Source organism: Phacochoerus africanus, chromosome 2, assembly GCF_016906955.1.
Source record: "Phacochoerus africanus isolate WHEZ1 chromosome 2, ROS_Pafr_v1, whole genome shotgun sequence".
Taxonomy (NCBI): Eukaryota; Metazoa; Chordata; class Mammalia; order Artiodactyla; family Suidae; genus Phacochoerus; species Phacochoerus africanus.
In genome coordinates, this window is record NC_062545.1 from 44,505,930 (window position 1) to 44,531,663 (window position 25,734).

The window sequence follows — 25,734 nt, forward strand, 5'->3', positions numbered from 1 at the left end:
ATAATTTGTACTGATTCCCTGCAGAAGGATAATGAGAAGTTAAGGGTATGCTGCAAATAAAGACTAAGCGTAAGAGCTAGAGGATATTTCTGATAGGTTAAAACAAGGCACTTATATACTGGAGAGTAAGAGTAGACATGACAGAGGGGCAAGCCTTGCAAGTGATAGTGTTACAGAGCTCCAGAGGGGTTTAATTGCTCAGTCAAGGTGGGTCTGTTGAGAAAACCTGACTTTGAAACACTGGATGGCAACATCTGGATGAATGCCGCAGGAATTTGGCTCAGCAGTCCCCCTCTCACCCCCAACTGCTTGTTGAGATGGCTCACACCTCTAGATTAAGAGCTAGCACTTTCTCTGTATGGGAAGATAATCCTATGGCCTCTCCCCAGCAAGGCAACAGGGGTCCCCAAGGGAACCACACCTACCTTCTCTCAAAACTGGTTGATAACCAGGGTTAAATCCCAGCATAACCTGACTCAGGATATGCTGGGTCTGAAAAATAAGGAAGGGGATTACATCTCAAAGGGACCCTAAGAATTAGCTAACAGATAATGGTGGGAGCCAGGGGAGTAATGCTGGAATTACATTTGGAGGGTACTTGAGCAAGGGGGTGGGAAGTAAGACTGGATAAACAATAATTCATTCACTCAGTGGGATTTCCTGGGACATGAAATTTTAACATCTTGGAAAATACCCAAGTATTTTGGCTAGGATAGCCTTGGAAGCCTGGAGAAAACAAAGGCCCATGCTGAGGTTCCCTATAGATGGGAGAGGATGCAATAAAAAGGCAAGGGAAGTACATGGATATATTGTGTGATCCTGAAGACCCACCAAAGGACACACCAAGGTCAACAGGAATATGCTGATGAGAGGAGTGCTTCACTAAACATCACTAAGCAGCTCAGTGAGGGCCTCCTCAGCAGGCCAGAGTTGATGGTAGGAGAGGCCATTCTGGATTTGGGCTTGTTAAGATCCATGGTCATGACACAGCCCTAAAATAATAAATGTCAGATGGCTGGACTTGAGCACTGGAAACCAGGGGACGTCCATGATGATGGAGAGGCAGCCAAAGAAGCTTGTCCGCAGGGAGGTATGGAGATGGTTAATAAAGTATGTTGTCCCCAGGAAAAAACAAAAGAGCAGCAGTGCTTACAATTAGAAAAAAGACAAAAACGGAGGAGCTAAGGCTGACGTAGTCACTCCAGTAAAACTCATCATTTTCAGATCAGTAACCTATTGACTGAAGAAGTAGGACACATCCTGTAACACCATCCACCTCAGGGAGCTGTGGCCATTTAAACCAGTACTAGGTACTGGAAAAAGGGGTTATCCTCAGACATTTCAGACTATGAGACACAGGGTCTGAGTTGACATTGATATTGGAGACCTGAAGCATCATCATAACCTCTGTTAGGGTGGGGATTATGGAGCCGGTATTAAATTGAGTCCTAGCTACTATCTAACATACAGTGTGTCCACTGGGTCCATGACCCAACTGGGGGTGATTTCTGCACTCTTTAAATGTGTCATAGGGATGGACATACTTGGTGGTTGGATCACTGGACCCTTGGCCCACCAGTGAAATATATTCTGGTGTGGAAGTAAACCTCTGGAACTGCTGCCTTCTTTTCTTCCCTCCCCTAGCCAAGAGAGTAAGTCAAAAATTAAACAGACTCCTGGGGAACTACAATGATCAGTGCCAGCATTTATGTTTGAAAGGTTGCAGGGTTCATCGTTTCTGTCATACCTCTTTTTAATTCACCAGGATTCCTGCAAAAACCATCTGGAGCCTAGAGGGTGATAGTAGAGCAGCACAAGTTAAATCAAACTGCAGCTGCAATGCCAGGTATAGTACCTTTGCTAGAATATATCAATAAGGCTTCAAGTGCGTGGTATGTGTCTTCATATCTGCTTCTCAGAGGATCTTCACTGATGTACTACCTTATTGATGGGACAAATAAAAGGTTATTGAAAATGATCTTCAGGTTTACATGGAGCTAACTGATGGCCTTGACAACCATGTGTGTTGTGGAAGCTAAGCTAGAGTGGGTACAAGAGAAAATGGAAAAGTTAAGTGGAGAGAGCAAGAAGATGACTCATTTAAGGCTTGTTGCCATTTAAATGGAGCATAGAAATGAGCTAGTAACTAAAAGGAGCTGGGGTTGCTTTATTTTTTTAAGACAGGAAACATTGCAGCCTGTTTTATGTTAATGCTAATGACCTAGTAGAGAGGGAGAAATGATGATGTAGGAAAGAGGGAACAGTTGTTGAAGGGATGTTTATTGGGCAGAAGACAGAGACTGAGGATTGATCTACAAGTACAGGAAAAGGAGAGTTGGCACTAATTACCTCCTAAAAGTCAAAGCACCTCTTCCTACTCATTTTCTTTTCCTTTTTTTATGGCCACATCCTCGGCATATATCTGAGGGGCAGCTGCAACCTAAGCCTTTAACTCACTGCACTGGGCTGGGGATTGAACCTGTGCCTCCACAGAGACCAGAGCCACTGCAGTTGAATTCTTAAAACACCTTGCCACAGTGGGAATCACCCCACTCCTTTTAATAAGAGGATTTTCTTTACTGAAGAGAGCTTCCATACGGTTTTTCTTTCTTTTTCTTCTTTTTTTTTTCAAAAACATATACATTAAACCTCAGATCGACCTATATTTTAAAATTGGTTTTCACATAATAAAATTTTAATGTAGTAATTTGTGTTTTTCCCACAATAGTTAGCAGGACATGCTCAATGTACTTAATATCTAATTAAAAGAATAAAGAATGTTGTAAGTCAAGAGTGAATGGGATGATCTCTAGGCTTACTGCACCCTTTTAAATCCTGAACTTGTGTCACAAGATGTTAACTAATAAATGCCAAAAGAATGGCATAGACATTAGGTGTTAAGAGTTCCAACACGAGTGAAGCCCTCGCTGTGACAGTGTGGAGACAAGGCTCTGTGGAAGAGGCAGAACTTAGGTGAGATTTTGAAGAATAGAGCAGTCAACTAGAATGTGTTGAGTTCTCTGGTAATTTCTAGATTATGTACCCTTGAACACAATTGTCTGATGGTGAGCCTGATGTCTGCCTGAGAACTGTGACAAGATACTGTGACCTTCATTCTGAGCATCCATATGGACAGAGAGGACAAGAAAGCATGAGAACTAGATCAGGAAATGAGCAGACAACATGCAAAGCATTTTCTATAAAGCCCCTTTTAGAACTCTTCTGTTTATAGTAAAAAGGAGAGTAAAGCTCCTGTATAACTGAGTTCAAATTAGATATTACTCTAAGAAAGGAAGTGACAAAAATTAAATATGCACTCTAAAATGGCAGTAAAAAATGCAGTCAGAAGCCTTTATAATTTGAAAGATATACACTTTTTTTGGTCTTTTGTCTTTTTAGGGCAGCACCAGCGGCCACTGGAGGTTCCCAAGCTAGGAGTCAAATTGGACCTAAGCTGTGAACCTACACCACAGCCACAGCAACTCAAGATGTGAGCTGCCTCTGCGACCTACACCACAGCTCACAGCAACGCCGGATCCTTAACCTACTCAGCAAGGCCAGGGATCAAACCCACATCCTCATAGATACTAGTCGGGTTCCTTAACTTGAGCCACTATGGGAACTCCCAGAAAGATATACATTACTAAGTGGTATAATTTTGTTCTGTTTTAACAGTTAATGTCTTGTCCTTGCTGTTCTGTGACACGAGGAGGTTCAATGGTACCTGTACTTTCTAACTCATTCTCCTCAGACCCAAAACCTATATTAACCTTCAGCCTGGTACATTTTGTGGTGGTGAGGCAGTGTTTAGTTTTCTTTTTTAGTTTCAATAATTTTATATCTCAAACAAGAAAGGGAGATGGTAGTATCTCAATGGCAGATTTTTCAAATTTTCAGTTCTTAAACATCAAATAACCAAATGTTCCAAACTTCATTGCAAGACAATAATGCCTGTATTACTATTTTAAAAATTTATTAGCTAGATAGTTTGAAACTGTTAAGTATAAAAGTGTGAAGAAAATTTTCCTTCTCACCAATCTCCGTTGAATACAACTGCACCATGGTTTTCCCTCGGGATAAGAGCCTGACACCTCCCTAGGCTCTTACCTTACTCCTTTCAAAAAGTACAAGCAAAGAATGTGTTTTTAGAAGAAGCCTTTGAACAAGGAAGAACAAATATCATAAGCTCTGTCCTTTATGTTTCTTACTGAGTCTGTCAATGTCCTCTGTCAGTTTCTGAGTGTGGAGGAGAAACTGCCTGAGGTAACCCAGAACTTCACACTCCACAAAGCAAGGGCAGTGCTTCCATAGATATCAAGAAATTCCATAAAAAAGCAGGTACAATGAAAAAAAGTAATATGATATTACAGGAAAAAGTATCCCATTGCTTTCTGAGGTGGATTACACATTAGGGAAAATGCACTAAAAAAGAAAAAAGAAATAGGATTGTACCTAGTAAAAATAAACAGCAATAATGAAAATTAATTTTTTGTTTTGTTTTCCATCCCATTTCTTGCTAATACCATTACAGGCACAGGGAAGATAATGCAGTTGCCAAAAATAAGGGCAATGCTGTAGTAATGAGAATTTGCAGGAAAAGAAATAAGCTCTGACATTCTCATCAATTGAAAATGATATTTTAAGCAATTATGTGTCTAGAATTTTAAGATATTTGCTTTGCTTTTCTTGAGTGAAAACCATTTTTATTTGAAGTAGTCTAAAGAAGATTTCAAATCATAAGGTAAATAGAGTATTTTACTAGTTTTAAATACATATACAGACTAAAGTGTGTACTCAAATAAATGTTGGTGAAAACTTCTATTTGGTAACTAGATGGCTAGAGTCATGCAAATACTAAGAATGAAAGAACTTTTAAGTCTTTAGTTTTGTTTTCCAAAGTTTGATCTGCCTTTAATCTAAATTTCTTATATAGAATGATAATTATATATTTATTAATGTATGCAGTTTTGATAGGAAATGGAAATAATAATGACAGAGAAGGACAGTTTGAGTTAGTGATTTTGAAACATTGGGAGATAAGTAGAACTAGAACTTACCAGGAGATTCTAAGAACTAAACAATGGAATAAAAAATATGCTGCTGCTGGTGAAAGAAATGAATTTCATAAAACAAAGGAAATTTGGAGGTCTTATTTCCATTTTAGAGGCATTTAATAGGAGTACATTGATAAACTCATGGAAACACTGTAATCTGAGGCAGACAAGACACCAAGTTGAAGAGAACTTTAGATTTTTCTCTAATTGAGTTAAATGTGTTTTAAGGTAAAAAATTCCAAGTAAAGTAATATTTTACCAAAATATTAATTATTCCAGTAAATTTACTCTACATTTCTCTAAACAACTGTATTCTTTAAAAATTAATTTTTCAGTCAAATAGTTTACTCTTCCCCCCAAAAAGAATTTGTCTTTTTTCAAGTGAGCTTGGATTGGCAGAAGCACCTCTGCCGACTCTGCCAGCGGCTACCCTGCCTGGACGTGGTGTTTCCACTGGGGTGGAGGTCAAGGCTGGAGACAACTGGGCGCTTCTCCTGAAGGCTGTCTTGCCTTTTTAGGTTATGAGGGTCTCTCTGTGTTTAGGATAACATGATTGACAGCTCCTCTCCAGCTCCAATTAGCACCCTATAATTTATTAGCTTCTGCTTTCAGATTATGCGTTAACTTCACAAATATTTCAACCATGGAAACAGCAGCTATCAAGTGTCTCTTTCCTGATCCAGCCCTCTGGGGCTGGAGTGAAATACAAGGAAAGAGCAGTACAGTTGGTCTGTCAAGTGAGAATAATCATTTGTGTCTGTGCCTGTCTAAGGGCACGGGGTCTCTGATTTCTCTTCAGGCAGACATTAGTGGTGTGTGTGTGTGTGTGCACGTGTGTGCGTGTGTGTATGTGTGTGTGTGTGAGAGAGAGAGATTTGTAGATAAATAGATTCTATTGTGTGGATATGATATTTGTACAATGTGTTTCATTTATTCATCAGAGATGGGGGAAAGCCAGTATTGAGGAGATCCGAAATTTATGTTTGCTTAATCCTGTTGTTTGCATAAATGTCAAAACTTTGGTTGTGTCCAAAAAGCAACTGTAATGATATTGCCTTTAGGGTGTTTTTTCCTTAACTCCAGATTTTAGAAATACGCCACAAATAATGAATAATAAATCCTAAAACTCTTGAAGGAATCGAACAAAGACTTTCATAAGTACAGTCAAAATGTGAATTTTTTGCATGCACATTATCCAGACTTAAAGTAGTTATATAAAGGAATCTTAGGTTTTTTGGTTCCACTTATTTAAAAAACTCTTTACATTTTTCTTCTATGCTTTGACACCTAGTGAATTATGTTTAAAAATGCAACTTATGGAAATGGCATTTATATGGAAAGCATTCTAAGTTTTATTTTTTAAATCTCCAATTCTGAAGTAACCAATCGCTAAGTGCTTGAAGCTCCTTGTTTATTCCAATAGAGGGTACCTCCACATAAATGCAGGATTTATGACTCTAAGCAAATGGAAGGTTAAAATTACCTTACAAGTTGTTCCCCAGATTCGAAAGGGCACAGAAAATGCAGTACTTACCGCAGAAAGAGTGGCAAGAGAAGCTTCCGGCCAGGGAGTCTAGGTCCCAACACCCACCACATCTGCCCTCCCTCCCATCCAGGCCCGAATCAATCTTAAGTCATTGCTAGAATTTGCCACGCATTGAAATAGAACTTCAAAGGGGAAATGAGACAGGATGGCAACTCCTATTAAACTAAAGGAGTAGAAGAGATAGAGTTCCCTGCAGTTGGATGACTGAGTTCTCAGCCAGAGGGCAATCGGCAACAGGATTACTTGGTGGCGGAGAGCTGTCTCTCCCCTTTTCGACACCTCTCCCTCAGCTGAGGCCAAGTGCAAAGGGAAAACCATGGGTAAGGAGGACACCAGTGCCAACTGAGATAATTAGAGGTGAATCTATCTTTCTCAGACCCCACTTGGGTATAATATATACAAAAACATGTTTACCTTTTCTCATGTCATCCCTCCTTTCCTCAAATGTCCTTTTGTCAACTACTATGGCCTCCTCTAATCTGCATGGTTTCACGAATATTAACAAGACAAGCATAGGAATTCATCCTTCACATGACTTGGTTGGCCTAAAAGAATGTCAAAAAAAAAAAAATGTCAGTTAGGGTTGTGAATTCACCAAGAGTCCCTTTGAAACTCTTATTACACAGAACTGAGTGATGATAGTGCCAGGGAATCTTGCACTTCTTCTCTGGGAATGTATAAACACAGAGGGAAAGGCTGTGTTCCGTGTTTCTTATGTGCCAGGTCACTGGAGCCCTGCTCAGCAGTCTGGACGGTCTGTTCAGGACTGCCCCAAAGGCCAGTTCCAGTGAATGAGTCTTCTCATCAGCAACCTGATATTCAGGTCAGATGCAGCTCAGGAGAGAGGCTTCAGTAATCAGAACCTTGTGGCTGGAAAAAGGCTCCCTGTGGGTTCTGATCAGAGATCTTGGGAGGGCTAACCTAGGGGGAGCACAGGGAAAGTCTCCTGGGAAGGAGGGTACGACTTGGAAAAGACGTCCAGCAGAGAATGCTCTGCCTTCTTCCTCATCGGCACACTCAGTGGCCAATCTTTAAAAGCCTGCAGAAACTGATGTTTATTTATGCTTGTATACACCAGTGATCCATGCCAATGGAACATGGATTTAAAAAATCCACAGAGAAGTCCAAAGTTAATTTTAGTTATTGCTTCAATGTCCAAACCTCAGACTAATGCTTAACACGACTTGGTCAGGTTGGGTGTGAAGAGCTTCAGTGCAGAGAGACTATAAATATTGAAATGAATTAATAAGGAAAGAATAATTCCTTCCTGGAGATGAATGAAAATCTGCATCTGGCTGAATGGTCTATAGGCAGTGCCATTTGACCCTGAAGTCTTCTCAATGTCCTATGATACTCACTTTGAGACCTGGGATTCTGTAAATTTTACAGTGTTTGAATCTTTGCTACCCTGCCTTGCTTCCCTTCTTTATGCATCTACTGTGGAGAAGGTAGGCCTGAGGTTGAGTATCTCAAGATAAATCAGAAGTGGACCAGCAGTTACTGCAGTGGATAATGGTGCAGTCTCTTGCCCAGGCTGCCTGGGTTGGTATCCTGGCTCTGCCACTTACTAGCTATATGACTGGGCAGATTATTTCTCCTCTGTGAGCCTCAGTTTTCTCATAGGTAAGGAGATAGATGATAATAATAAGTACCATACAGAACTGCTGTGAGGCTTAAACAAGTTAAACATATAAAGTCTTCAGCCCAGTGCCTGGGGCATGACAAACAATTAATGCTAGTTATTGCTATATGCAATGCAGTTAGTTATACTGATTACCATTATATCTGGTGCAATAAAATCATTTGGAACCTTCCACCTGAGCAAAAACAGTAATAGGTTCTTGTAATGACCACAGTCTACTTCACAGGTACCAGAATGATAAAAAAGGGGATGGGTAACTGCTAAGCCATGCTCTGAGCAGGGTCCCTTAACTGCCCCTAACTCTTGAGATAATTATCCAAGAGAAATTATATTTGCCTCGTGTTATAATGAAGGTGAGGATTTGAATTACTATTTTATGTTTTTACAACCTACAAGGGCAATTTGGGGCATAACACCAAATCTCTCTGTAGTGAAAAGAACACACAACTTTGGCATCAAGGGAAAACGGAACCATTAATTTCTTAATTTCTTTTTTTGGCCTCATTGTAGGTTAGCTGATAAAGATATAAGATAACCACTGTTTCAAAAACATTTTTAAATTTGACTCTACTATCTTGAGAGTCTAGAACTTAAGAAGTAATAATACCTTTCTTTTGGAGAAAAACACGAGTATTACTCTTTTTAATAACAAGAATTATAATAATCTCCAGGGTTGATGTGAGGTGGAAAGGGGTTCACAGATTTCATAGCATGGCAAACACTTTGGAAAAACACACAAAAAAATGTAGTAATTTTACTTACTGACATATGATCATACTACTATAAATTATTTTATTCTATTAGAGAAAAATGAAAGACATTGTTTTCTTTTTAAGAAATAACACAGTGACCTAGTGGTAAACAGACATCTTTAATGTTCATTTCTTCTCCCTCATAACCTTCAGCTTTGCCCACGCATGTACCCCTTCCCCTGTCCCAACACTTAAGTGACCAAATCATGACCACAGAGACTGAGAAAATATTTGAGGTACTAAAGACTCCATGGGCATCTCTTCTTGTGGTGATCCCTACATCTTCTTGGAGACAGTTGGGTCCTCTTGATGCTGTTTTTTCCATTCAGGGGAGGATAGAAGGAGGGACAGAATTTGTGGGAAAGAAGGCAGAGAAGGGTTTCTTCTTTCGTAAAATGTTCTCTGTAAAAAATATGATATACACGCACACACACACACACATATAAAATATATCCAGTGCAATTGTTGTGCCAAAGACTGGGAAGTGCCACCTTGGTCGATGTATTTCTGGAGTTTTAAACAGTTGTCCCACAACAGCTGCATTTCAGTAAGACTTGGGCAGGTGGCTTCAGATAAGCCACTTGCCACTCACATTCATGCTGAGGCTTCCATGTTCACAGTCCAAAGGAAAAAGTGTGTCTTTGTGTCTGGAGTGGGTGTTGTACTGAGGGAATGGGCAAGAAGGGAGCTGGAGGCTACAGGTGAGGAAGAAGGAATTGGCTTCTTTTTACTTCTCTACCAGTCTTTGAGGCAAATACATTTTCATTCTGAGGATACTGACATCAGCAGTGCTAGGATCACACTACTTAATGAAATAATTCACATCAGCATAAAAAAATATTCACACCAAAACGTCTCTTTTCTTTCCTTCTTTCCAAGAAAGCTGTGATATCATGTCACCTAAGTGGTCTCACCACGGATACTTTCAGTGATTCGCCCAAATGTCATTAAACATCATTCAGAGCCTTTGGATCTGCTCTTCTGGCAGAAGGAATTATTTGTAGATGAAATTTCTGTCGATGTGTGTTTGGTTTTCCCAATACACGGAGAAGTTTGAAGTCTCTGCCTTCCCCCACGTCCTTCCTCATCCATGAAGTGAGAGGCACAGATGCTGAGCCTCCATGGCTGGTCAGAAGGGGAAAGGAAGGGGAAACCCTGGGTCGGCAGATCAGCTCAGGAGGGATGCACCACAGAGAGAATAACGACGAGCTGCAAACCAAGATCAGAAGCTGTTACAAACCCACTCGACTTCAGCTCTGAGTGTCACCAATTGCACTATGCAGAGACCTACAGGGAAGAAGGTGGGTTGTCTAAAACCAGTACAGATCCTTGCTTTTGTCCTGAGGCTGCAAACCTGAAATCAGAGAAAAAATAAAAAGGAAGGGGGAGAGGGAGAAGAGAAAAAGAGGGAGAGAGAAGGGGATGGGGGAGGGAAGGCACAAGGTATTTAAAGAAAAAGACAAACACTACTGTTTTATTGTGAAAGTCACAGAATTCATCTAAAAGGCATGAATGAAAGTAAAAGCAAAACAAACAGAAATGTCAAATCTGCACCTGAGGGAAGGGGAAGCGGGCAAGACTACAAGCCAATGATTGCATTTATTATATAACTATTTTTCATTTGTCCTAAAATAAAGCAAACAAAAAAGTAAACCCTTATTTAAATTTATCTTTCAAATTAGACTCTTTAAGCTAGTGACTTAATATTATCATTGAAATAACATTCTCAAGTTTTACATTTTTAAGAGATCTATTTAATTTGGCAGTGAAGTTCATAGAGTCATGAGCCCTATTTTTCTTTCGCTGTAACTATCACTAGATGATTAGAGTCCTCCCCCTCGCCCCAAAGCTGTAGAGGATTTTAAATTACACTCTTAGCAGGTATTCTAGGTCAGAGCTGTCCAATAGAGACCCAATGGGAGCCACTGGCATAATTCTAAATTTTCTAGTAGCCACACTGAAAAAAAAAGTAAAGAGAAACAGGTGAGGATTAATCTTGGTAATATATTTTATTTAACCCAGTACATTCGATATGCAATGTGTTGAAAATACCTCAACATGCGATCAATACAAAATTTCAGTGAGGTAAATTTTACATTCTTTTTTTGGTACCAAGCCTTGAAATCCAGTGTGTATTATATACACTTACAGCACATCCCAATTCACTCTAGTCACATTTCACCTGCTCAACCCACACAAGTGGCTGGTGGCTACAGTACTGAACAGCACAGAGCTAGACCGTTCCAACAAATTTTATTAAAAAAAAATCCTCTGTAATGTTAACCAGCCAATTTAAGGCAGGGTCTTATTTTTTCATTCTGCCCATACCAGTGGCACAAGGTCACTGTCTGCTGAAATACAACCCCGCCACGCAGACCTCGGGGCTCAGGAGCACTGGGGTCTCCAGGGAGAACTAAGTGGGGCACCGCGCTCAGCCCAGGTCTGAGCACAGGGTAGGAGGGGCCCGGGGATGCTGCGCTCCCTCTCCCGCTTACCTGAGTCCACGCTGAGGCCCAGACCCCCGGCCACATCCCCTGCGGGGCTCGCGAAGGATCCCCCCGGCGCGGCCCACGCGGCGCCGCCCGGCTCGCCCTTGGCCGAGAGCTCGCAGGGCGGGCTGCCCGGCGCGGGGGCCGGGGCGGGCCCGAGGCGAGGGGGGCGCCCGGAGGCGGCGGGCATCAGCAGCGGCCCGTAGCGCGGGTCGAAGTGCGGCGCGTAGACCTCGTGCACGGCGGCGGGCCTGGGGTAGGCGGTGGCTTGGGCGCCGAGGGCGCCTCCCAGCGCGTAGGGGTGGTGCGGGTGCGCGTGGTGCGGGTGCGCGTGGTGCCAGGGCTCGGCCGCGCCCTGATGTAGGTGGCTGTGCAGAGCGGCCGGTGAGTAGGGGTCGGCGGCGGCGGCGAAGGGCAGCTCCGAATGCGTGGCGGCCAGCGGGCTGCCCAGCGGCGCAGGCACCGGCGTCTGGTAAGCGCTGTTCCAGAAGGAGGCAGGGAAGCTGCGCTGGCTCATTGGGAAGGAGCCGTCTGCGGTCCGACGAGGTGGAGGGAAGGAGAGAGACACAGAGAGAGAGAGAGACAGAGAGAGAGAGAGAGAGAGAGGCGCGCATCACCGCGGGGAGTCATGGCAGCCGACTCCGCGCGGCCGCCATAGAGCCAACTGCGTAATGCGCCGGGTGGGTAAAGGGCGGGAAAAGCGCGGCGCAGAAGAGGCGCCTCACTCAGGGGGTTGCGGCCTGGAAAGCGAGGCATGGGGACTGGGGGCCGCACCTGGAACCCCTAGGGGAGGGGCGCCGCTTCCTGGCATTTTGCAGCCTGGCGGCGACAGAAGACAGGAGAGACTTACATTCTTAGCCCCAGTTTCAGGGCGTGGGGAGCTCCCTTGGAACTGGGGGCCGAGCTGCATCAGTTTCCCCGGGGTAGACGCAGCCTCGCGGTCCCGGCCCGCAGCCTCTCCTCAAGCTAAAGATACCTCCTCCCGCTCTCGCTCGGCTGCCTCGAAATCTCACCACCCCCTCTCGTGTTTCAGCCTCCCTTGCTCTAGAAAATGTGCCCCCCTCCAAAGCTTCTGGTGGACTGGAAGTCCATGGAAGTATTTCGAAGTCTTGCTATTATTAGCCTCCTTTCTAGAAACTTTCTTTAAAATTTTTCCCCCCAAGAACGCAAGCAAAGCAGAATAGTAAACGTGACATATTAAAAAGACAGCTGTATTATTTGCACAGAGAGACAGCAAGGGACAGGTTGTTTCAGTTTTAATTAACAGACTTTCTGCATCAAAGTGTGGACGCAAGGAATAATAATAATAATAATAATAATAATAATAATAATAATAATAATAATTGAGTATTAATGTTGACCCTAGTGACTGGAAGCATTTTAAGAGACCATCATTTAGGAGTTCCCGTGTGGCGCAGCGGAAACGAATCTAACTAGGAATCATGAGGTTTTGGGTTCGATCCCTGGCATCGCTCAGTGGGTGAAAGATCTGGCTTTACCCTGAGCTGTGGTGTAGGTCGCAGATGTGGCTCGGATCTGCGGTTGCTGTGGCTGGCAGCTGTAGCTCCGATTAGACTCCTAGCTTGAGAACCTCCATATGAGGCAAGTGCGGCTCTACAAAAAAGAAAAAGGCCCTTTATTGAGCACTTCCCCTAGAGAAGGCAGCTGGCACTTTATGGTAGAGAATTAAAAATGCTTTGAAAATGCATTCTAAGTAGTGCACAGTCTTCTATTAAAAATATTTAGGCAACTGGAGAATAAAAGGAATGTTTTGTATTTAAAACTGTTTTTGGATCATGTCTAGGCAAGGCTTGTATAAACTGTCAGACTTCTAAAAAAGGGAGGGTGATAGTCATCATTTCTGCTAAAATGTAATACTTGATTTCCTTTTTTTCCTCGTTTCTCATCTTGGTACACATCAAAACCTACGGTTAGTGAGAAAATTTGCCAAAGAGTTACCTCCACCTGGTAATCAAGGGAGGTTGAAATTTAGAATAGAAGGAGATTTCGTTGACAGCTTGTCCAAGGAATTGTCCCAGGCTAGGTAAAGCAGTGCTTTGTGAGAAGGATAAAACAGTAAAGAAGAGATGTGTTTGGGGAAACCCTTAGAGATGTTTTGGCTACAGTTAAATTCTTTATTTCTTTGTTATTTTATTCGCTTATTAAAAGATACTCTGTGCTTCAGGATTTCCCAAGTAATTGAAACCTGGCAAAGGCATAAGTAGGTTTTAGGAGACATTCCTCAGCAGGTTTTGCTTGCATTGCATTCTAGGACTTTTTCCGCTGGAAAAATGTTCAGAAATGGCTCTGTAAGCTACTGTAGGTGAGGATCTACCTCCTCTACCCCTCCCTAAACCTTCCATTTCCACAGCACATTTACATACATTTTTTACATTTTTCTGTTTGCCTTACTGGCACCTCCAAAGATAGTTCCTCTACCCCTCCTGCCCCTGGTTTGGGAGACTGTTGGAAACCTTACATTTCCACAGCACATTTACATACATTTTTCTGGCACCTCCAAGCCAAGGATAGTTAAGAGGCAAGTATTATTCTAATTTTAGAGAACAGTAAATAGAGTGACATTCAAGGGGTTAAGAGACTTGCTCAAGGTCATACTGCTAGGAAGTGGTGGAGCCAACACACAAACTGAGGTCTCTCCATCCCAAGACTAGTGCTTTTTTCCTAGGTCTCTCCTCTGCCTCTTCAAGACCTTATGCCTGTGCCTATTCCTCCTTTGATTTCCTTATCCTACCTAAATGCTCCTCTTCACCTCTTCTCTGACATTTTTATTTATTTATTTATTTATTTTTGCTTTTTAGGGCCACACCTGCAGCATATGGAGCTTCCCAGGTTAGGAGCCAAATCAGTACAACTGCTGGCCTACCCCTACACCACAGCCACGGCAACGCTGGATGCTAGATCCAAGCTGCATATGTGGCCTACACCACAGCTCAGGGCAACCCACTGGGCAGGGCCAGGGATCGAACCCACAACCTCATGGTTCCTAGTTGGACTGTTTCCGCTGCGCCACAACAGGAACTTTGGACACCTAGCATTCTTTAGGCTTCATCTCCAGCTGCTGAAGGTGAAGCCCAGGCTGTGAATGCTCTCTATCCTCCCTTGCCAGGGAGGCCCCATACTCACCCCGCCAGGGCCCGGAGCTCCGAGGGGCTTTGCTGCTGGTACAGCTTGGGGAATAGCTGCTAGGCTGGCTCAGGGCCCTGCTGAAGTGCTCGTCCACCACAGAGCTGATGTCCCCCTGGAAATAGGTGAAGAGGACGCAGCGGGAGTTGATGTACTCTGCCTCTGGTGGGCGCTCTTTCTCTGGGCTGCCTTCTTCCTCTTTTATACTAGCTGGAGTTTGGCTGGAGAAGGAGGAGCTGCCGCTGCCGCTGCCGCTGCTGTTGCTGGGGCTGGCGTTGCACTCCTGGGCTTCCTGCATCTTGGAGTAATAGGCTAATTTCTGCTCAAAGGAGAAAGAATAGAGAAGTCAGTTTCAAAAGAGATGGCAAATTGGGTTCAGACTGCATTCCCTCATCCGGATCCTAAAGGTATCATGGGGCAAGTGACACCCATGCCTATGCCCTGTGCTCAGTAACTGCAACCTGCAGTTGAACGAAGGTGGGTTCCTGAGAAGCAGAGTCCCTTTCTTGGAGCCTCTGTCTCCCTGGAATTGCTGCCAGGCCACAGGGAAAGTTCTCTGAATGTGTCAGGGTGAAGGTCCTGGAAGACGCCTAAGCAGTCTGACCGCAGAGGCAGGCTCAAGGCAGATATATTTTTAAAATCAGCTTCCAAGGGTAAAGGGCACCCAAGTCCAGTTAGGGCCTGACTGTTCCCTGCCTGAGAATTCAGGGCAGATGTACAAGATGCAGGATTAAGCATCCTCATGATGGAACATGCACACAACAAAATCCACTCCACACAACCAGGATGTAAAGGAAGAACTACTGCAGGAAGTTTGAAATAGGGAGAACTTAACGTGGGGTAAAAACATAGAATAACATCATAACAGATCATTTAAAAAAAGTGCAAGTTGGTATTTGTTTGGTCATCCATAAACTGACCATTTAGAAGCCTCAACTTTTAAAGAGATCTTCTTTTGAGTAAGGGAAAAAAAAAAAAAAAACCCAGTGGGCTATGAGAATTTCTACTCTCACCATATCTGTGCATACTGAGGAAAAAAGTTATAAAAAGGAGCAGAAGATGATCTTGGCTTTGAGGTTTGGTAAATCGTGACTGTCTGAGAGTGATTTACAAAACTAAGTATAGCTGCTGAAAACATTTTCTTAGAAATGACTAGTTGACTAAATGCAGTGTTAAAGCATTATGCAGGCAGAAATGGCCTCATGGGGAGACACTCATCATACAAAATGAACAGAGATCTTGGTGCAATAGATTGGTCCAGGATCAGCGAAGCGGGCCAATCAAACAGACAGAAATCAACCCACCTTTCCTCTTTGTAATACTCCCAACCTGGAAAGGAGCTTATTTTAGATACTGAAGCCCAATGACTGGAGTTATTTAGCAATATCACCATTTCTACCACATTCCCACTTGGTTTATCATGAGGGACTCTGGTGATTCCTGAAATTAGCATTAATACTAAACAAACTTCTGGTTGGAAAGTTTTTAAAAGGAGAGAAGGTGGGGAAAGCAAAATGAAAAATCTACACATTCCGTCATTAATTCATCAGGAAATTTTCAAACAGAAACCCTGCAAGCAAAATTGGCAAAAGCATGGACTCCAGCAGGTGTATTTCAATTTCTGGAAACAAGAGTCCAGGCCCTCATTTTCCAAGCTGGTCTGGTCTGGACTCTTAGAGGGGCCACCCCACCCCCCAGTGTGATCTTATTCATTTCCTGGACTACTGTCCTCAGTTTCGACTACATCAGCTGAAGAATGAGAAGAAAAGCTGTTCTACTAGATACAGCTCTGAAAATAGAAGAACTGGAATAATTAAACGAAACTTGAAGAAGAGTTTGTAGAATCCGGGTTAAGTGGTCTTCTTAAAAGTGGGTTTGCTGACGGCAGGGCAACGCGATTCGGCTATTCATGCTGGAGAAAGGTGAAGCATTATCTATGAAGCTTGCCTCTTGCCAGCTCAATCGAACTCAATAATGTTCCCCAGAACTTTTCGAACAAAGACAACTAAAGCCTGTGAGTTTCGCGCAGTTTTCTTTGTAAAGAGTTCTCTGGTTCTGGAATGAATTGGCCTGATTGCCTGAGAATTGAAATGGAAAAAAAAAAAATGCCTTAGATAAGCTTGCAGGGATGAGAACGCGAGTCTTTGCATCTCAGACAGCGAGAGACAGGCCTTTGCTTTTGTTTTGTTGTCACTCTTACCTTTAAGACCAAAGCTTGGTTTTCCCTGCGTGAGCTGTGCTCACCTCACCCTGCGCCAGCTCCGGGCTCGGAAGAACCTGGAGTTCAACACTAAGAGAACAGTGCAGCCCGCGAGATCCTCATTTGATTATTCCCAGGAAGACCCGGGCAAGCGTTTGCAGGATATAGTTGCCTTCCGGAGAGAGCCAGCGGGGAAGCTAAACGGGCTAGCTTAACCTACTGGATGGCAACGCGGGCAGTCCTCACATCCGGGAGGAGCACGCCTCTTTTCCGACGCAAGGGACCCGCGCGGAGGCGCGGAGGACCTTAGAGTACCAGCGGTGCTCGAAAAGCCGCGGCACGCCACTTGTCTTCGAGGCATGGGCGGGGGTGTGGGGGAGGCGGATAGGGCGGGAGACACGTACCTGGTGGTAGGGGGTGTAGGCGGCTGCGAAGTAAGGCTGGGGAGGACCGTAGACTTGGTACATAACATCCAAACAGCTCATGGCTCCCCGCAGCGGAGACGGTTAAATGTTTTATCCTCAACTTTCGGTCGACAGAGGGCCGGGATGCTGCATGCGCGGCACTTGGACTTAAGCTCCCGAGTCATCGGCGGCGGAGCGAGGGGCAGCGCGCTCCGCGGCTCGGGATCCCGCTCGCACGCTCCCCTCCCACTCCTGCAATTCCAGCCGCCACCGCGCTCCGGGATAGAAGCTCCCGGGCTCCAGCTAGTGGGCATTTAAACCCCACGCGGGGCGGGCGTGCTGACGCCACTCCCGGGCTGTGGAGGGTGGGGGAGACATGGGCGGGGACGGGTGGGAGCAATGGGGTGAGAGGGACAAGGGACTGAGGGGCTGCCGGTGCGTTTCTCCAGGCTACCCTCCCCAAGAGCCTTTGGCCAAGGGTGCGGCGAACGGCGTAGCCCGGGGCTTGAGCCCTGGGGCTTCGCACGGTGAGGAATTGGGATTTCCCAGGCTGAGGCAGGAGGGGGCGGAGGGACAGGGAGAAACGGGGGCTCTAACACTGAGAGAGAAAGTTGTAGCCTGGTGGGTAAAGGTGTTGTGGGAGAGTCTCGGCCTCACAATGGAGAGCTGAGTGTGTGCGTCCGGGGGTGGTGAGGTGGGGAAGATTCTCTGCTCTCAGCTCCTGGGGAGGAACGGCGCTATCCTCAGGAATCCCTTAAGAGATCCGGGTCGTTGCAGTTAAGGTGTCAGAGTCCGGGAACTCCTCTCCGCGCTGAGGAGCTTTCTCTGCAGGGAAATGGCAGCGGCTGAAGCATGTAACCGCTGCCCTGTGGCACCTCCTTTGCGCCCTCTCCAAGCTGGCCAACCCGCCGCCTGCTCCCACACCTCAGTTCCACTTACTGGAGCGGGTCCCTTCTGCCCCTCTAGAGTGTGACCCCTCCCCTTTCTCTTTGACATCCTCCACCCGAACCCGTTGTTCACGCCCCGGCTCTCGCTCCTCCCGGTACAAGCAGCTTTCGAGGAGTCCTGGAGGCTTACCCAGCCCCCTGCTGCCCCAAGTCTTCTCGGCCGGCATCCTTTAAAGTTTCAGTAACTTTTTGGAACAGGGACTCGTTGGCTGCAAGAGCAATTATCCTAGGAATTGCAGGGAAGTCAGAGAGGGCTTTTGCTGACTCTATAGCGGGTAAAACAGCAGCTGCGATTGTTTCATTTTAGAGGTGAAAGAGGATACACTCCAATTGTGAAACTTGCACTGCTGATAGCCGTTCTATTTCGTGCCTCGAGAGTTCTCCAGGCTCGGACCTACTTCCTGTGACTCTTTCCTTCCATCCCAAGTACCCCTCCCCTGGCTCTGTGGGGAGGCGAGTTACTGGTGGAGTTCTCCATCCTAAAATTGTAGGAAAGAATTGAGACTAGGCTTTCCAAGTCTGGTTAGGTGGGGCAAAGAGTGTTACCGAAATACCCGTGGGCCATACTTGGGGGCGGGAGGCTTTCCACGTCTGGTTAGGTGGGGCAAAGAGTGTTACCGAAATACCCATGGGCCATACTTGGGGGCGAGGAGGGTTGAGTTTGGGAGAATTAAGAGCCCAGCCCCAAGGAAGGGGGCGCGTGGATTACTGACAAACGAACTCTAGTTATTCCCCAGTTTAAATACGACAAAAAGTCCACTGTTGATTCATAGGCTATAAAACTGAACAAATGCAGAATAGTCTTGTGGTTGCCAAGGGGGAGGAGGAGGGAGTGGGGTGGTTGGGGAGCTTGGGGTTAAATAGACACAAACTATGGCCTGTGGAATGGATTAGCAATTAGATCCTGCTGAGTAGCCCTGGGAACTATGTCTAGTCACTTACGATGGAGCATGGTAATGTGAGAAAACAGAATGTGTACATATATGTGTAACTGGGTTACCATGCTGTATAGGAGAAAAAAATTGTGTTGGGGAAATAACTATAAAAAAACAAACAAACAAGCCAAACTGAACAAATGCACCCTTAAAGATTTATTTCCTTTAAAACGTGAATATTTTAAGCCATATAGTTTCCGGGTTGAAGTTTTAGTTTTGCTGGATTTGTGAGTAATGGCTCCATGTGCCCAATTCGGTTTATAAATGGCTCCATGTGCCCAATTCGGTTTATAAATGGTGAGAAGTCCTAAGTGATTGAAGTATTTCTTTAACTAACTACAACGCAGTCTATTTTAAAGAAAATTAAAATTAAGGACACCCTTGTAGTACAGTTTTACATAAGTCTCTTTTTAGGGGCCAGGCTGCCTGTGGTTGAGTTTGGAGGCTTCTGGAGCCTACCACAGTCCTGGCGTGCAGGTGAAGAACATCCCTCCCACCACTACCCCAACCTTCCCTCCCCACGAGTTCTGGAGAAGGGTAACAGCAGATTTATCCGTATTTCTTTGGGGGCCAAGGAGCGAACAGTCATGGGAAGAACCACAGTGCATCCTCCTGGATGTGGAAGATGGACGTGCAGGTCCCATTCTTGTTCTTGGGCGGCTCCTGGGGACCGCTCCACCCAGCACTGTGCGAAGCCCTCGATGGACCCAGATCAAGTGTAATGACACCGCAGGGTCCTAGGTGCCCACGCAGCGCTGCACCCCCAATAGATCTCGGCTAGCAGGTGCGGCCTCCGAGGGGTCACACTCCCATGTTTCTTCTGTCCTCTCTCACCTCCCAGTAGCCACCTCCCATCCCCTGTACCCACTCACGGTGGCATTTTAATTGCATTTTGGCCATGAATTTTACATTTCCAACAAATTCAGAAGAAAATAACGACAATCTTTTTTGAACCCACAAGGCCCAGCAAATTGTTATTTTTGAAAAGGATTAGGGGAGCAGGGATTTCCCACATTTTGAACTAAGAAAATGAAGACAGTGTGATGCCAGTTGCCTAAGGCTTCTTTCTGAACACATTTCTTAATCCCATCCTACTTGAAACGGTTTTTTCAAACCTCGTCGAAGCCAACTAAGGGTACTGACTGCACAAGGGTTAAAGGAACACAGGGAATTGGGCCAGGGATCATCAGTCCTTAATTTAGTCAGGAAAGCAGTCTCCTCCTCTCAAATCCGAAGTGAAGAGAGAACAAACCAGCCCACAGTTTTAAAATACATCCAAATATTGGAGCCTGTTCAGTCTTTATGTGTATCTGAGAAGCTGTCATATAGGCGTGGGTGGTATTTATCGATCTTAGGAGGTCACCTCTTGTTTCTGTGTTGAGGCAGAAAGTAAAACACGACTAAATTCCACCCCTCTTACTCTTCCAGCCATTCAAGCCATCAGAACATTAACAGAGTCAAATGATTCAGAACCTTCGGGATGGGCTACAGGTTGGAGGAGAAAACAGGGGGCAAGTCTCTCTCCTCCTCCCTCTTTTTCTCTTCCTTTCTTCTACAGTTATTTTAGAAGAGACTGCAGACCAAATAGATAAATGTCCCAGAACTTGAGACTCAAGGAAAAAGTGCCAGCATCCCCAGAAAGATCAGCTATTATCAATCTACTTGCCTTTTAACTTCTTAATTGGGCTGAAGGAATGTAAAACTCCTTTTAGAAATGAATTCTGCTTTATAATAGCTTCATGACAATTTTTTGAGCTGCCATTGGGGAGTTTGTCATAAGAAACTGAAGTTAATTCCACCAATATTCCCTTTCAGTTACCCTAGTTTTGGTGTGCAATTCTACCAATATCTAGAACTGTGAAAATAAATGGTGCCTTTATTCTCAAAGTTAATACGTGAAGTTAAATTGCTTTTGAATGAATACATGTTTCAAGGTAGCATCACAATGAAATTATTTTCTCTTCAGAAGAACTGCCTCTCATTTTTGGATGAGCTAACTGACTTCATTACTTTCTGAACTTTTTTTTTTTTCGGTCCACCAGTGTCATCTTATTCTGAAAACCACAGAGAAGCTGCTTTAAGGGAAAGGTGTATGGAATTGACTAATTTGGAGTCAGTACTGATTGCAGCCAACCCAGCCCCTCCCTTGCCCATGTTTCCATCATTGCATGTTGGCTTTTCTTTTTTTTAAAGTCTTATTGAAGCATAGTTGATTTACAATGTTGTGATAATTTCTGCTGTGAGTGTTGACATTTTATATTGCCTTCTTCTTCAAACCAAAGAGGATAAACACAATGGTATGGTAATCTTGCAGGCTTTTTTTTTTTTAACCCTTAAGCCCATCATTGCCTGTTTTACAGAGCAGAGATGTGTTTGGAATTTGGAAAGTAGCTGACAAGATTTTGTGGATTCAAACTATTAATAGTATTGGTTGAAAACATGTCTGCAGAAGCCACTTTTTTCAGGCATGCTGTTTTACTTAGTAGTGATACCCAGTCATTAATGGAAAGTCTGAATGGTGATTCTATTTTAAAGAAATAAAGGAAAAAAGAGAAATTCTTGTTCTCTGAAATCTCACCTAAATGCTAAGTGGAGGAATTACAGTTTGACTTAGTGAAAAACAAGGAAAAAGAAGGTTCAATTATTTTCACACAAATTAGAGTAGCTCTTAACAATGTTTTCAAGTAAAAATCCTCCATGGTTTATCCTCATGAATAGATGAGACTACTTTTTAATTATTGATATATATTTGTTTATTATAAGAATGTTAAACTTTTCCTCCTTTATATTTTAATGACTATTTTCATGTTAGTAGAAGACAACTTTAATTTATGTAAATAAGCACAACTTTCTGAATTTGATTTTCTCTTGAATTCATGTTGATAATAGTGTCCAATTCTAGGATTGAGAAATATATTTAATGCCAGATTCATCTTTCAGAAACGAGTTCTTTTTAATGAGTTTCTATGAAATGCTTAGTATGAAGACATTATTATACAAATACAATTCACAAGACACAAACCTTTAAAATGATAACAAGTGACAAAAAGGGGAGATTTGAAATAGATACGTATGAAATATTTTGGCTCAACAGATTTTTACAAGACAGCACCAGTTAAAAGGAAATTTACATTCTCTGATACTTTCTTGAACATGAAGAGTTAAGTCAGAGAGCATGTATCAATTATTTCTTACTGGGAAGAAGTTGTTTTTCATCTTTACTTGGTTAGAAAAGTCAGTCTACTTGCCTTTGATTTCTGACCATAGTGATCTTTTTTCTTTAAAGACGCGCAGTCTGGAGATAATGGGCTAGAAACAAACATAGGCTAGAAACGAACATATGCGTAGAACTCTTTTTGTAAGATACAGGTTCATAGAAGAATTTTCAGATTCAAAATGTGGAAGTAGACTGAAGGATTTGAACTGCTGACTTAGATATTTGACAGTATTGGTGTTGATCCATTCCCAAACTTCTATTTATAAGCTTCATTTCAGCAGGATGCTAAAGGGATTAAAAGGAGACCACAGCGATAACAGACAGAAGGTGTTGTCCTGTCACATGCTTCAAGAGGTCTTGAAACAGCTTCTTAGAGACTCACTCATAGAAAGCTTCTCTTGGCATATGTGGAAGAATTTTTAGCACTGACTCCTAAACTGGTATCACCTGTCTTTAATTTCTTTGGCTATTGTGACTAATTTTTATGTAAATTTCATGGTGACATAAATAAATTAGGGTTAACCCATAGCCTTAAGTATGACATGTAGAAAGAAATTTGACCATGCACCAGGACACTTAGCCTAGGAGATTCCTAAACAGACTACACCTTTTATTTCTGTTCTTAACTTTATACTAAAAATACTGTTCATCATATTTTAGGAAATTCCAGTTGTTGACTACGAAATTTAAACTTTACCCACTGATGTTATTTTTTCACATTTCTTTATGAGAGAAATTGATCAATCAATATGTAACATAATCTAACCTGTGACAGTGCCTAAAGAAAATGTTAAATTTTAAAAAATTTGAAATGTAAAATTTAACAGTATATCATTTTTTGTGCCTCATGCAAGATATTGCCACACAGTGAATCAAAGTGGAAATTCGGCAGTTGTCCAGCTGATTTGAAATGAAAACCAGCTAAATATGACCACGCAAGAAATCAAACTGAAAAATTTAGGTCTTAAAGTGGGCTTTCACCAAGGAAACTTCTTCCCATATTAGTAGATTGATGCTTATCCTCCTAAACAAACTAACTCTTTCTCCAAACAAATCATGTACTCAGAATGTGGCCAAGACCTTAGTAGTGTCTGTTGGTGTTCGTAAATATTTTAAGAAGACAGTGACTCTGAAATGGTTCAAAATGAACAGATATTTTTACTCCTTAGCTTTCATTTTCTCTGTGGGTTTTCAGTGGCAAAATAAATTTGAAGCCCTAATCTGCATCAATGTATATCGCTTTGTTCTTGGGTATATGAGGAGATTGCTAATTGCAAGTCACTGCCTTTTCTTATTTTTGGTAAAGAGTGTGGTAAAACAGCCTTCCAGTAATGCAAGGAGATAATTTTATTAGCAAACTACTATTTTTAGAAAAAAAAAAAAAAAGGCCATGTCTGTGCATTTAAAACAAGGTGCTAGGAGTTCCCATTGCGGCGCAGTGGAAATGAATCCAACTAGGAACCATGAGGTTTTGGGTTCGTTCCCTGGCCTCGCTCAGTGGGTTAAGGATCCGGTGTTGCCATGAGCTGTGGTATAGGTCGCAGACTCGGCTCAGATCCTCCTGCGTTGCTGTGGCTCTGGTGTAGGCTGGCAGCAACAGCTCCGATTAGACCCCTAGCTTGGGAACCTCCATATGCCTTGAGTGTGGCCTTAAGATGTCTTTGTCTTTGTCTAAAGATAATAATAATAATAATAATAATAATAAATTAAAAAAATAAATAAAACAAATTGCTAAATTAAGGCAACACTCGCAACAATTAAAGGGGCCTGTCTTTCTCTCTTTTTCTCTTTCTTTTCTTTTCCTTCTTTCTTTCTTTCTTTTCTTTTTTCTTTCTTTCTTTCTTTCTTTCTTTCTTTCTTTCTTTCTTTCTTTCTTTCTTTCTTTCTTTCTTTCTTTCTTTCTTTTTCTTTTCTTTCTTCCTTTTCTTTCTTCCTTTCCTTTCCTTTCCTTCCCTTCCCTTCCTTTTCCCTTTCCCTTTCCTTTCCTTTCCTTTTTTTCTTTCACTTTGGGTAGCAAACCTGAAAACTACACACAGTTATTTCAGTTGGAAGAAAATTCCAAGCATAGGTGTCTAAAGAGACATTTCAAAGCCCAGGTTGTCAAATAGCTTGTGAGCAAGTAGCTGAAGAACTGGAGCAAACTCTTGGCTTTTAAAGGGGGAGGGGAAAGGTGGGTGTGCTGCTGATGGCCACCTTTGAAGCACAGGAGGAGGCAGACTTAATCCCTGGGTACCTGTAGCTGTAAAGGTCACATACTTTGGGATCTCAGCCCAGTGGCTGCATTTCATGGGACATTGCCCTGTCTTCTCTCTGAAAGTAATACACCCTCAGTCTGATGACATTATCTTAGTTACTTTCTTAAGAATGGAGGAGATTGATGAGTAGCAAGGAAGGAGTGATGGACTGGATATCAGGATACTGGGAACTGATCTGTGGAGTAAAATGTTGTCACATTTCAAGCCCTGTTCATTCATGTAGATAAAGCCCTGGGGAGTTCCTGTTGTGGCTCAGGGGTAACCCAACTAATATCCATAAGGATGCATGTTTGATCCCTGGCTTTGCACATTGGGTTAGGGATCTGGTGTTGCCATGAGGTGTGGTGTAGGTTGCAGATGCAGCTTGGATCCAGCGTTACTGTGGCTGTGGTGTAAGCTGGCAGCTACAGCTTTGATTCAACCCCTAGCCTGTGAACTTCCATCTGCCAAAGGGGTGGCTCTAAGAGATACAAAAAGAAAAAGAAAAAGAAAGAAAAGAAAGAAAGAACCACCTGCATTAGATGACCTCTATCTAAGGATGTTCATGATTCCAAACTCTGAAATTGAACAGACTCACATTTGATTTGAAAATAGTGTTAATGTTTCTAAAAATTTCCAGCATGAGTGTTATTTCCAGCCTAAATTCCTTCTTAAAGAATTGCACATTATAAACTTTACTTGAAAATGTCCTCTGTTCCCCAGATCTCACCAAGTAGGGGCCTATTCTTAAATATTAGACAGAATTAGTTAGCCAGAGATCCTTTAGAATTCCAGGGAAATGTAATATAAAAGGGAGCTGTGTCTTCCAAGCATCCAGCGAGTGAATCCCAGGTGGCTCCAGATAAGCCACTTGCCACTCACATTCATGCTGAGGCTTCCATGTTCACAGTCTGAAGGAAAAAGTATGTCTTTGTGTCTGGAGTGGGTGTTGTAAGGAAGGAGTGGGCAAGGAGGGAGCTGGAGGCTACAGGTGAGGAAGAAGGAATTGGCTTCTTTTTACTTCTCTATCATCACAGTCTTTGAGGCAAATACAAATACATTTTCAATCTGAGGATATTGACATCAGCAGTGCTAGGATCACACTACTTAATGAAGCAATTCACATTAGCCTCCTGTATACTTTAAATCATCTCTAGATTACTTATATAC

General features: G+C 43.2%; 1 protein-coding gene and 1 long non-coding RNA gene across 3 annotated transcripts in view; one reads left to right on the forward strand and one right to left on the reverse strand.

Annotated features, from left to right (window-relative positions):
* Positions 1 to 9,094: 9,094 nt before the first annotated feature.
* VGLL2 (vestigial like family member 2) lies at positions 9,095 to 17,314 on the reverse strand. Of its 2 annotated transcripts, XM_047759783.1 has the most exons (4): positions 17,232 to 17,314; positions 14,628 to 14,946; positions 11,490 to 12,014; positions 9,095 to 10,203 (listed from the first exon to the last, which is right to left on the reverse strand). In XM_047759783.1, exons 1-4 carry the CDS (start codon positions 17,310 to 17,312, stop codon positions 10,163 to 10,165), a joined length of 966 nt encoding a protein of 321 aa, XP_047615739.1. In that variant the 5' UTR covers positions 17,313 to 17,314; the 3' UTR covers positions 9,095 to 10,162. The 2 variants fall into 2 exon arrangements, with proteins under 2 accessions (XP_047615739.1, XP_047615729.1); XM_047759773.1 differs by lacking the exon at positions 9,095 to 10,203 and having other exon boundaries at positions 10,989 to 12,014.
* Positions 17,315 to 17,631: 317 nt separating this feature from the next.
* LOC125115593 (uncharacterized) overlaps positions 17,632 to 25,734 on the forward strand; it is a 111,132-nt gene continuing 103,029 nt past the window's right edge. Inside the window, exon 1 of the long non-coding RNA XR_007132138.1 lies at positions 17,632 to 17,758. This is a non-coding gene — a long non-coding RNA (uncharacterized LOC125115593). The remainder of the gene's footprint in view (positions 17,759 to 25,734) is intronic.

Bases quoted from the DNA above. Each gene is read 5' to 3' on its own strand.
- VGLL2 (XM_047759773.1), bottom strand. From the start codon at position 17,312: ATGAGCTGTTTGGATGTTATGTACCAAGTCTACGGTCCTCCCCAGCCT. The intron at 14,947-17,231 runs GTACGTGTCTCC...TCCTTTGAGCAG, and splicing joins CCTACACCCCCTACCACCAG to AAATTAGCCTATTACTCCAA. The intron at 12,015-14,627 runs GTGAGTATGGGG...GTCGGACCGCAG, and splicing joins GAGCTCCGGGCCCTGGCGGG to ACGGCTCCTTCCCAATGAGC.